Source organism: Numenius arquata, chromosome 3, assembly GCF_964106895.1.
Source record: "Numenius arquata chromosome 3, bNumArq3.hap1.1, whole genome shotgun sequence".
Lineage (NCBI taxonomy): Eukaryota > Metazoa > Chordata > Aves > Charadriiformes > Scolopacidae > Numenius > Numenius arquata.
In genome coordinates this window covers 18,853,066-18,864,976 of record NC_133578.1, presented here as the reverse complement: position 1 = coordinate 18,864,976, position 11,911 = coordinate 18,853,066, and the positions used below count along the sequence as shown (strand labels likewise).

The following is an 11,911-nucleotide window of genomic DNA, read 5'->3' as shown; positions in this document are numbered from 1 at the left end:
ATAAAAGATGGGAAGACATGAAATCTACAAATAAGAAATTTTATTTCCTTTAATAAGGTTATAAGAAATGCATATTTTCGCCTTCAATCCAGGTGTGGTGAGAAAAAAAAACAGAGATACAACAATATAACAAGTTATTGCTATCTGTGCTGTGGAGTATTTGGCCACTTATTAGACAGAGTTAAAGCTGACATGATTTTGTTTCCAAGTCAGTTGCAGAACTGAGAATGCAATAATCCCTCCTTCTACATATTAAAAAATCCCCAACTGCAGCATTTCTTTTTCAGTTTGCAATATTAATAAAATAAATGTACTCTGTATCTTGAATTACTAAAGCCAGACCCTCAGTTCTCATAAATGATTGCTTTTTTTTTTTTTTTCCCCTTTTTTTCCCCACAGTTGCCTTTACAAGTTTCCCTTCACATCAGGAAATCTGAAAAAATGGGATTTTTACATCTCTCCAGGTATACTCACTTGGCAATCTTATGACCTGTCTGCCTAATGCGCTTCCTCAGGGAATGATTAAAGGCATTATTAAAAATAATTAAAAAACTTTAAAAAGTTGCTGTACACAAAAAAACTCACTCTTGTGGCTGGGTTGCTCTAGGACCCAGAGCGACTGGGATTGACAGAAATCTTCACCTGAATGAATTTTCCCCTTATACCTTATAAGGAGTCCAGGAAAACAAGGAAGTGATAACCATGTTCACGTTACTTTATGCACAGCTTGTCCTCTTTACCTGCCCAGGTAGCCCTTGTTTTCACTTTTATTCATGGTCTGTCCCGGTAGGGTTGAAGTTTCCTCGCAATCCGGTGTAGGTGACATCTGAAAACATACCCTCTGGGAATGTATGATTTTTACGACATTCTACCTTTACGCTGACGATAATTAACATGCTAATATTTTTTTGTCACGCAGCCAGCACTGAAAACGAATGGGGATTGAATTGCTTTGCCTCTGTTTCCTATTTCTGCAAAGAAATAACTGTGTGCAAGGTAAGGCTCAGGGGTAGGGAGATCCATTACAAAATCATTTTTGCGTTGTGTCTTGCTTGAAGTTGATATGAAATAGTTTTCTGTCTTCACTATTTAATCATTCCTTTCTGTTTAATGGCTTTTTTTCTTTTGACAGAATGCTGTAGGGCTACTCTGCAAATTCATCTAAGATTTATGTGGTCATTATATAGCACAAATATGAAAGAGATGGGTGTTTGAGCAATTTTGGCTATACTAATCACTGTTTCCTCCGCTGAGAAACTTTAATGCTATACATGTGACTGAGTGTTTCACTGGCACCTGCACAATACATTAAAATCATATCTAGAGACCTGAGTGGAGCAATTTTAAGTGTATAGAGTGAGCATAAATCTGTTCTTGTAATATCCCTGATTATGTCGGGAATTTCTTACCTGCACCATAACAGAGACACATGTAACACTTTATCAGGTGCACTGGAGAAAACAAGTTATGTTCTCAGTGAATGCCATCCATAAAGCATGAAAAAGTAAGTATGTTAATTGCCAGTAATTGTGGGGTTTACATTTTTATTAGAAAGTTAATCTTCTACCAATAGAAATACCATTAAGAAGGAATTTTATCAGTAACCCTAAATATGGATAAATGTGCACGTTCTTCACCTCCCACCTTCCCTAAATGGCAAGAATCTTCATACATTGAGTGATTAAACACATTATTAATTGTCTTTTATCTTCTTGGATTTAAATTTAGGGACCTGTACTCAGGAAAGCGCGGTGACTTGTGAAGACTGTTTGCTTTCCGGACCACACTGCGCTTGGTGTTTTCAAGAGGTAGAGTAAAAAAATTTCAAAGTAAGACTTGAAGTGTTTGTAGTAGCTCTGAGTGATGAGGTATTGACTTAATTGGGTCAGCCCGTGGTTTTGTAATGCATGCAGCGCTTAGTGAAGCCTTCCTGGGGATCAAAAGGGGAATTCGATCTAGACTTTACGGTCTATTATTCATTGTTGGTTTCGTTTCTTTATAAAAACAACCTTCCTCATCTAAGGCAAAATAAAAGTGCTGTTAGAGGGGCTCAGGTCATCAGCCTCAGGGCTGACTCACCCATGGCACTGATGATGAAGCACCAGACATCAAGTCAGAGACCAGACTGCATCTTACATGTTACACGCCAAGCCAGACAGTGTAAACAGAAGGTGCTCCAGTCAGTTTGCATACACAAATGATTAATACGTGGTTGATTTTAGCGTCAGTTTTATAATTGGTATGATATAGGTGTAAGTGTTATGGCTGAAACACTGGGCTTAAAAAAAAAAAATATCTGGATTTGTTTCCTATATATCTGCCGTGGACTTTCTGTGTAACCCCAGGCAAGTCACTTAACATCTCTGTTTCTAAAACTGTCACCTGTAAATGATGCTAAATAATATCTCCCTATTTCACAGTAAATATTCTAGGTCTTAGTTCATTAATGTTAGCAAGATAATCAGCTATCACAATTAAAAACTTACCAGAAGTAATAGAGAAATAAAATAAGTCTCTTTTGTGATAGTTTCTGATTTACACCTCTGCTGTTAAAAGTACTTCTTCCTTTTTTTGAATAGCAAAATGATACCTAGGATGGAACTACTGTACTGCCTTATGCAGTAGCTGACAAAGACCAAACAGCAATTTTTTAAAAAATAAGTTTGCTAAAAATAATAAAGCAGTTTGCAAAAATTGTTACCATGGGAAAAAAACCTCACCCACGTTAGTGTGTTTGCAGTAGTTTTTATGGTTGTACTTAATAATCAAAACAGGATTTTCTTGAAATTAAATTTGATCATGTAATTTTGACTAGTGCCATGTATTTTCAGAAAACAAAAATGAAACACAATTTATTGATTTAAAAAAAAAAACAAACCTGTGGAACTATTGAAAACTTCATAGGAGTAAATGATTTTTTTCTTTGTTCATAAGCTCATTGACTTGTTCGTTAGAGAACAGTACATCAAGAGAGCAAAAGACATAGGAGCTTTAGTGACACAGTAAACACAAGTGCCTCCAAAGAAATCACTGTTTTCTGTACGATAAAAACACACCTTGTAATTGTATTTGAAATATGAATTTGCCTCTTCACATGTGTTTTGAAAAACTGAAAGTGTGTAACTAAAGGAGATGATATGGATCTCCCTGTGAAAGTTTTATAATGGTACATGATTTTTATGAACACTGTATTCAAGAAGCAGTTGCCGAAAGATTTGCTTGAGCAAGGACATCAGATTTGGTCTGAAGAATAATAAACCACTATTTCCATCAGGTGTCTCGGCATCGCTTTCACCAAAAGATACAAGATCCCTGATAATTTGCAGGCATGGAGGGTGACATTTCGGTGGAAAGAAGAGTCCCAGTTCTGGTTTTAATAGGTTTAAAGTGAATTTGTTTTGCTTTGGATGGAAACTTTTTCAGTGATTGAATCCAGAGAATATTTGTGGCTTAGCGGCTGAGCCCCAGGTTACTTACCCAAACCCAGGAGAAAAGAGTGGCCCTATGGTATGGGCCCATGACCACCAGCCAGGAATTGAATGTTTCAGTGCCGGTTCTGCTGGGCATTGCCCAGGTTTTGGTCAAAAGGTCTTGCAGGCCAGAGCAGTTTCCAGTTCAGGAGGCAGCTGGCTGATTTTGAGGATCTAAACTCTAGCCATAGCTCGAGGAACTAGCAATAAGGCACAGAATTCTCTTTGTAAAACTAACCATTAACTTCACTGCTACGTGGGGTAGTACCTCCCCTGCAGCAGTGTCGTGGAAAGGAATACATATCAAGTGCTTTGAAATGAGTAATGAAAACAAACTGCAAGCTATCCAACTGATACTGATAGGCTTGTGATTTTCTCCGGATGGGAGAAGGTCAAGTAGGATGCTGGGCTAAACATAACCAGACAGACGTGGGCATGCTAGGGGCCCCACGGGCGCTGGGGAGCGAGGGAGGGAGGCTCTGGTGCTTGTTGGGCACCAGGCAGAGTGACAAGGACTTGCTACCTGCTTCGGTGAACATGTTAAATGAGTGTTGAGGAGAAAGAGTAGGTCAGAAAAAAACACTGGGTACCCCACCATCAGTTTGTCACAAAATTTGTAGGAATTTATTATCTGCAAGATCTCTTCTGTTGTTAAGTGATGTTTTTCCATCAGCAGTTCAAAACTGTTTAGGAAAGACTGATGAATTTGTGGCATAATCCTGTAATAGAAAAACCAGGGGCTCCTAGGGGCTTTGTATTATCATTCCCAGTGCTGTGAGAAGCCAAATGCAGTGAGTGGCACAATTCCCATTCCCCAACAATAGAGCAGTTTCTCCCAGGATACAAAACCGGTGTAAGTTACATTAATTATACACCTGTGTGACATGATCCATGAAGGGCAAATTTAGATTTCTGTGCCACCTAGATCTCTTTCTGCACTAGTTTGCACTAACTTGCATCTTTGTTTCTGTTCCCTGCATTGGATTGACCTTTTGTCAGGCAGGTGCTGGTGGCTGGTCAGTAAATACATTTAACTCAACCCTTCCTTCTCCTGTTTGCTTTAGAATTACACAGACTCGGTTGGAATTCATGGAAGGTGTGATACCCCAGAAAACCTGTTGTCAAAAGGATGCCAGTTGAATTTGATCGAATTTCCCATTTCAGAAGTAGAAATTCACAGAAACAAGCCCCTAACTGTAGCGACCCAGAAGAACAATTCTGATGTCACACAGATTTCTCCTCAAAAATTAACTCTCAGGCTGCGACCAGGTAAGTCACCCAGTTCACAGATGTGGGATACTTTTTTTCAGTCAATGTGATGTATTGAAGCTTCTCAGACTGAACGGGCCAAAAAAAATCTTGATAGAATAAGGATAAAAAAACCTGTGTTGAGTCCAAAATTGTCTGTTGACTCACCGGATGCAGGCTAGGTTCAACTGACTTCAAAATGCTTTCAGAAGTGCTGGGTACATCAAAAAAAGTAAGGATATATTTTTTTAGTAGTTCTATTTTCTTGCCGTTGAGGTGGCAGTGAGAGAGTTGAATACACTCACACACACACACACATCTCCAGCCCTGCTCCTGTGCCTCTCCCCTGCAGGTCTGGCAAACAGCGTATCTCAGAGGAAGCATAAAATCTGGCTTTGAGGATTTACAAGGTACCAGTGACATTTATGGAAGCACTCCAAACCTACTTTGGGGTCCTTGAGATGTGAATTTTTCCTGGCAGAAAAATTGGAACAAAGAAATGTAAGAGACACCCAGTTAGGTCATATCATAATGTTGGAACTAAGAATAAAACCTGTGTGTATGCTCTGGTTTTCTTCAAATTTCTAATGTAGGTGGTATGTCCCATAAGCTAATTAAAACTAAAAGTAGCACTTCTTGTCTAAATTTTCTAAAGCTGCATAGTGCCAAAGTCATGTTCACATATTTTTACACTACAGCAATCAGTTGTAAATCTGTGGTTACAACTTTACTGAGAAACAGTTTAGAAAAAACACTAGAACTGCTTTTAATTTTTCAAAATTCCTGCTTGAGATTTTAGTTGACTGAGAATTTTTGGTATTTTTTTTTAAAATTCTACTGATGATTTTAAATACTACATAACTTTCACCATATATATAAGTTTATGAACAACTTACTGTTTCTCATAACTTCTACTTAGAAGTGCTGATATGTATCCCGTTTTCCCACAAACTTCATAGGACATGAAGAAACTATACAGATCAAGGTTCGCCAAACTGAAGATTATCCAATTGATCTCTATTACTTGATGGATCTTTCAGCCTCCATGGATGATGATCTGAATACAATTAAAGAACTGGGTTCAACTCTTTCCAAAGAAATGTCAAAACTGACAAGCAACTTCAGACTGGGGTTCGGATCTTTTGTTGAAAAACCAGTTTCACCATTTATCAAAACTACAGCTGAAGAAATAAACAACCCTTGCAGGTAGGCAGGGAAAATACCTACCTCTGTTTGCATGCCAACATTAAGTCATGATATTAATCTTTAGGATAAAATTGAGTTCAGCTGCCTCACTGGAACCTCTGCCCTCTTCCAGCTGTGATTGAGTCAGTTTGCGAAACTTCTTTTTTTTCTTTTTGGTTTCTTTGTTTCACACTTTGATAATTACTCTGTTCAGTCTTAGTGTTCTTTGGAGAGAGGAATGTGGGAGTGATTCTGCTTTTTAGCTTTTGCTGCTAGTTAATGTTAATAGGTTAACAAACAGGTATGCAGAGTATTTATGTTTTTTTCTTTGATTTGCTAGAATATACATATATACAAGAATTTTATGACATTGCTATACCAAGCAGGTACAAACTCAAGCCCAACACAGAATAGCAGTTTCATTTACCCATCACTGTTGTTTTCCTGGGTTTTTTTTCCCCTTAAGGTCTAGCAGTATCCCCTAATCCCCCAAACCCAGGCTGCCCTAGCCCTTTCCGAACATATGTGGAGGAGAAGCTGTGCTCTGCAGCCTGAAGCAGGACTACAGCAGCTTGGTGGTGCTCTCTCAGTGTCATTAAGGGACTACAGATCCTAATGTGCTTCTGCGTATGAAAACAAGGCACAGCAGGGAGCACGGCAAGGACTGCGTGTTGTTAACTGGCTGAATTCCTCTGCTCTAAGAGGCGTTTCCCAGGCCTTACACAGCCCTGGTTGCATTGCCCACCTCTCTGGATGCTCTATGATTCTCTTATGTTTTTTCACTAGATCTATCTCAGACACAGAGATACATGAACAAAACCACCAATGCAGACAGACCTGCAAAGTAGCCATTGGACTGATTTGTCACTCTGTATCATAGAAACATAGAATGGTTTGGGTTGGAAGGGACCTTAAAGATCACCTAGTTCCAACTCCCCTGCCACGGTCAGGGACACCTCCCACTAGAGCAGGTTGCTCAATCCCCATCCAGCCTGGCCTTAAACACTTCCAGGGATGGGGCATCCACAACTTCCCCGGGCAACCTGTTTCAGTACTTCACCACCCTCACAGTAAAGAATTTCTTCCTGATACCTGATATCTATTTCTTCCTGATATCTAAATCTACCCTTTTTCAGTTTAAAACCATTACCCCTTGTCATATTGCTACACTCCCTGATAAAGAGTATCTCCCCATCTCTCCTGTATTGGAAGGCTGCTATAAGGTCTCCGTGGAGGCTTCTCTTGTCCATAAGCTGTCTCACTTATCTTGTAGAAGTGTGCCATATGAGTGCTTACCCACCTTTGGATACAAACATATTTTGCCACTAACAAATGATGCTGAAAAATTCAATGAAATTGTGAAAGGACAGCGAATATCTGCTAATATAGACACTCCAGAGGGAGGATTCGATGCAATTATGCAGGCAGCTGTTTGCAAGGTAATTTAAACTTCTAGGTATAATATTAATTATTCTCTATATTACACTTCTAGTATTATATGGTTATATTTCAAAGCAGCAGATCATTATTTTTCAAGATTTTTTAATGCAGTCCAAGAGCGTCATTAGATTTGTGTGAAAATAATTTTGGCTGTATCAAGCTAAACATGCATATTGCAATATTTTAGTGTTTCTTTTTAATTGCCAGGGATAAAAAAAAAATAAAAATAACTGTATAATTACTGGGTTTGTTTTCTTGATTGTTTTTTCTTTAACTATTTTTGATTAACTATGTTTAGAGTACTGAACAGATTTACATGAACATGGCCAGCCTATGTTATTAAACACAGGAATAAGGAGGCAAAATGTTAGCCAAAGACAACGGAATGAACATCATCTCTTAAAAGAGGTGTTCGGACACTCCCTTTAAAATGATTCCCTTCATTCATTTATTTTGAGATGTTGTTCTCCATATCTTTTGCTGCTTTTCTATATTGTGAGTGCAATACAGCCTGATAAAATAATGTATTTTAAATGACAGGAAAAAATTGGATGGAGGAATGATTCTCTACATTTGCTGGTGTTTGTGAGTGATGCCGATTCCCATTTTGGGATGGACAGTAAACTGGCAGGGATTGTTATTCCTAATGATGGGAACTGCCATTTGGACCACAACAATGAATACTCCATGTCAACTGTTCTGGTAATTTACTATGAATTTTGTACAACTCTCGCATTCTGGAAATTTGAAGGCTAAGATGAGCAACTTAGAAAATTAATGAAAGTATACCTTCATCACTGAAATGTGTAAGAGTTGGGGAATCTGGATATTTACTGTCATCTATTTTATTTATAATTACACATTTTAGTGAAAGAGAACAGTGTGTTTATATGGAATTATGACAGATTATAGCTACAAAAAAAGGAAAGCACAAATCTTACTCCTGCTAACCTGGAAAACACTTGGAACAGTACTGACTAGTATTTTCTTCTGCAGAGTAAGAATTTGCATTAATCATGTTCCCTGCAAGGGTGTGAATTCAGGAGGAATTCAGGAATTTGTAGAACACTGTTCACGTAGGAGAATTTATCAGCTTAAGGTTCAGTGTTAAGAAAGACTGAATTTATACACCATGGTGTTCAGTGTAGGAAAAATACCCATTTTCTCTGGCACACTGGCACAGTGTTATTCTATGGATTTTATATACACATATATATCTGTCTCACGTATGCTACTGAGTCAAGTGTCCCACTATGGAGGTCAGCACTGTGCTTTTCTCAGAGGGGTTTCCTTAAAAACAAGGTGAGGAAATTATATGTACTGTCTTTTATTTTGTATACATGTACTGTCTAATTATAGTTTATGCTATACAGTATTAATTATGATCATTTGAATGTATGTTTCATGGGAGATAATTAGGAACTGGACACACATGAAAATTTTTTTTTTTTTCTAGGAGTATCCCACAATTGGACAATTAATTGACAAACTTGTGCAAAACAATGTTTTATTAATTTTTGCTGTAACCAATGAACAAGTTCACATATATGAGGTGAGTAAACTAAAATGTTTGCTTCTCCAGTATTTGTTTTAAGGTTGACGCTTTTTCACAGCTGGGAGAGTAATTCTAGTACTAAGGACTGAGTTTCTGTAAGATATTTGTGTAATATATAGAGGTAAGAAATTATATACCAGAGAAAGGCTCTTTTACTTAGGAAGTGCTTCTTCCTGTATTAATTTTGGTGTTCTTAAGTAACTTTTAAATTGGATTTCAAGTTGAATTACACTAATTTTTAAGTCAAGGATTGTCAAACTAAGCATTGTTAAACTATTCAGTGTAATCATTATGATTAACCTTTTGTATTTTATAAGGTTAGAGAAGGATAGTTGAGCCTGTTTTCACTTTTTAAGACAATAATGTATTTTGAAAACTACATTCATCTTCATGCTGAACTCTGAGATAATTGTGTGTTTTTTCAGCTGACTTAAGAATTTTATTAATTTCTCTTTGTTTCTGTGTCTCTTTTCAATGAGACAAATAGGAAAGTAGTGGCAAGATCAAAAATACAAAAAGTGATGGACAAAGTCTTCTTCCCTCATGTATCATTCCTCATGTTCACTGAGGGAAAATAGTTTATTACAGGAATTTTTGGTATTAGGATTCACAGAATCCTGTTCTATGAAGTAATTTCTTGCTCTACAAAGTCATGTCATGGGAAATGGGAGCCAGGTGAGAGGGAAGGGTGGAGGAGCAGTGGTTATGGATATACAAAATCCATATTTTTAATAAACTGAGTATCATTCATACCTGCAACTCCATCAGTCATCTGTGCAGGCGGGAGTTTTCAGACTCCACAGATATAAACTCTCCTGAAGCCTCATGCTGCTTTTGGCCTGCTGGTGTTCCAGCCATGAGCTGATGCAAAGCCACTAATGGCTACTTGACTGTTTTGTGCAGTGAAAGTGAGCAAAAGTCCTCTAAGATAAAATAAGAAGGATATTGGAGATTCTTTTTTCCTTTTCTGTCCAGTCCTGCCACTGGGAAGAAATCTTCCCATGCAAAAAGAAATTCTATATAAGAATTCAAAGAGGGTTATATGGGGGTTTGCAGCCTACACTTGGCTGCCTGACCACATACTGCTACATGAAGGGGAACAAGGGGAGAGAAACTGTGCCTCCACATTTATTCAGATTGGTTTAGAGGGAACCAGTAAGAGTGATCCTGCTGACACAATAAACTTGGCTTTCCAAAGGTGAAAAAGGAAAAAGTTTTTTTTCCTTGGGAAAACCTTCACACAACATTCCTTGTTGAAAGTAAATGCTAAAGGAATGAGAAGAAAACTGCTCCTCTGGTGTGATATCCACATGGAAAACAGGAAAGAAAGGGTAAGGAAAAAGGTCCTATGTTACAGCAGAGAGAGCAGATGAGCCCTTGAGGTACTCACCAATATGATTGTTTTCTATTTCTATCGTCTGTGTAACCCAGAGAAGATCCCCCCAGTGCTTCTCTGACTGGTTCCAGTTGTAGAGTTGTCTTGAGTAATACTCCCATAGTTTGAAAAAAGTCATGGGTCACAACTTGCATAAACTGATTCTCAATTACAGTCCTGACAAGGGATGAATCACTCTGCATCTTGGAGCACTGACTGCCTGGCTTTTTTAAAGACTGTATTGAATACTGACCTGAGGTGTGAAAATTTACCTCAACAATAGTAGAATTCAATCACTTGCAAGTGCAGTGAGATTCTGTAGTCATAGCATAGATTAATTAAAATTTGTACATTAAAAAACTTTCACTAAATCACATTATTGCTCAACAATGTCTTAATAGGGGCCCAATTAATGACAAGTGAAAACTTTTCCCTGATTTTAGCAGAAGCTGCATGAATAAGGGCTGTTCTAGGAGGTAGTTTGGAAGTATGTCTTTGATTTACAGAGCCTTATTTTGTCCAAAGAAACTTTTGTCTTACTGATGGCATTATATCTTCCCTTGGAAATTGCTGGTGGTCACCCTCAGAGTTGTCCAACAGTGTTCTTATCAGGGGTTTCTGTTTCAGTATCCCTGTGTCAGTGTTATACCAGTATCAAAGTTATCAAGTGGCACCCTTTGTTCACTGGGAACACTAAATGAAGATTTATAGCTAACAAAAAATGCAAGCTATTGTTAACCCAACTGGGGAATCATTTGTTCTTGTTACTTTCTTTTTTGGGGAAAAAAAAGTGCTATTATCTTCTATCTTGTAGGGTATACAGTAATCCCAGTCAATATATTCTATCTGCTGCTTTCATCTTTTCCGTACTGCTTTCTGTCACTTATTTGGGCAGTTGTAGTTGTTATGGTCTGCTTTCTGTCCTGTAGGTGATGTGGAAAATCAGCCAGAGCAAGTACAAAAATCATATATAAGTCTCACTGCAGTTTTTCCACACTACAGTGTACTTTTTAGGGTATGTGTAGGACCTGCAAACAGGTCAATAGTGTCATGTTTTCATCTGAATATTCATATTTGTAATACAAATGTAAATAACCAGGTGTCTATGCTTAAGAATGTAAAAAGAACAAAGCAAGACAATGAGAGTTACTCTGGTGGCAAGGCGACTGTTCAGGTTGCCTGGAAGAGGGGAGAGGACCCTATAAACTGGCACTTGGGCACCACCATTAAATCACTCTTGTCTTGGTGTTTCACTTCTTTTTAAAAGCCTCAGTGATGGAGATTCTGCAGTCTCCCTCAGAAAACCTTCCCAAACTTAATCATCCTTTGAGGTGGAAAGCCTCTCGCCAGTCTTATCTCAAATCTACTTCAACTCAGCATCTAATTATAGCAGACCCCAAAATTGACCATTACTATTTATAAGTTGGTTCTTAGGGAGAAACGTACATTGAAATGGCTGTGAGGACTTAGAAAGCACCTCTTTAAATAGACTTGATAGATTCCATTAGTCTTAAGTGCAGTGTTCAGACTGTCAAATATATCTTTTATATTTCTAGCCCTGTATAATCCCCAGCAATTTAGCCCAAAATAATTCAGTCATTTAATATTCTTGATCCTTTTCAACTGAATTTTCAGTTT

The 11,911-nt window shown here is 37.9% G+C and overlaps 1 protein-coding gene across 1 annotated transcript in view; it reads left to right on the top strand.

Annotated features, from left to right (window-relative positions):
• Positions 1 to 935: 935 nt before the first annotated feature.
• The window catches only part of ITGB6 (integrin subunit beta 6), a 32,192-nt gene continuing 21,216 nt past the window's right edge, over positions 936 to 11,911 (top strand). Inside the window, exons 1-7 of the mRNA XM_074145957.1 lie at positions 936 to 996; positions 1,729 to 1,808; positions 4,535 to 4,739; positions 5,678 to 5,924; positions 7,177 to 7,342; positions 7,884 to 8,045; positions 8,800 to 8,895. Coding sequence (XP_074002058.1) covers positions 936 to 996; positions 1,729 to 1,808; positions 4,535 to 4,739; positions 5,678 to 5,924; positions 7,177 to 7,342; positions 7,884 to 8,045; positions 8,800 to 8,895 — 1,017 coding nt within the window. The remainder of the gene's footprint in view (positions 997 to 1,728; positions 1,809 to 4,534; positions 4,740 to 5,677; positions 5,925 to 7,176; positions 7,343 to 7,883; positions 8,046 to 8,799; positions 8,896 to 11,911) is intronic.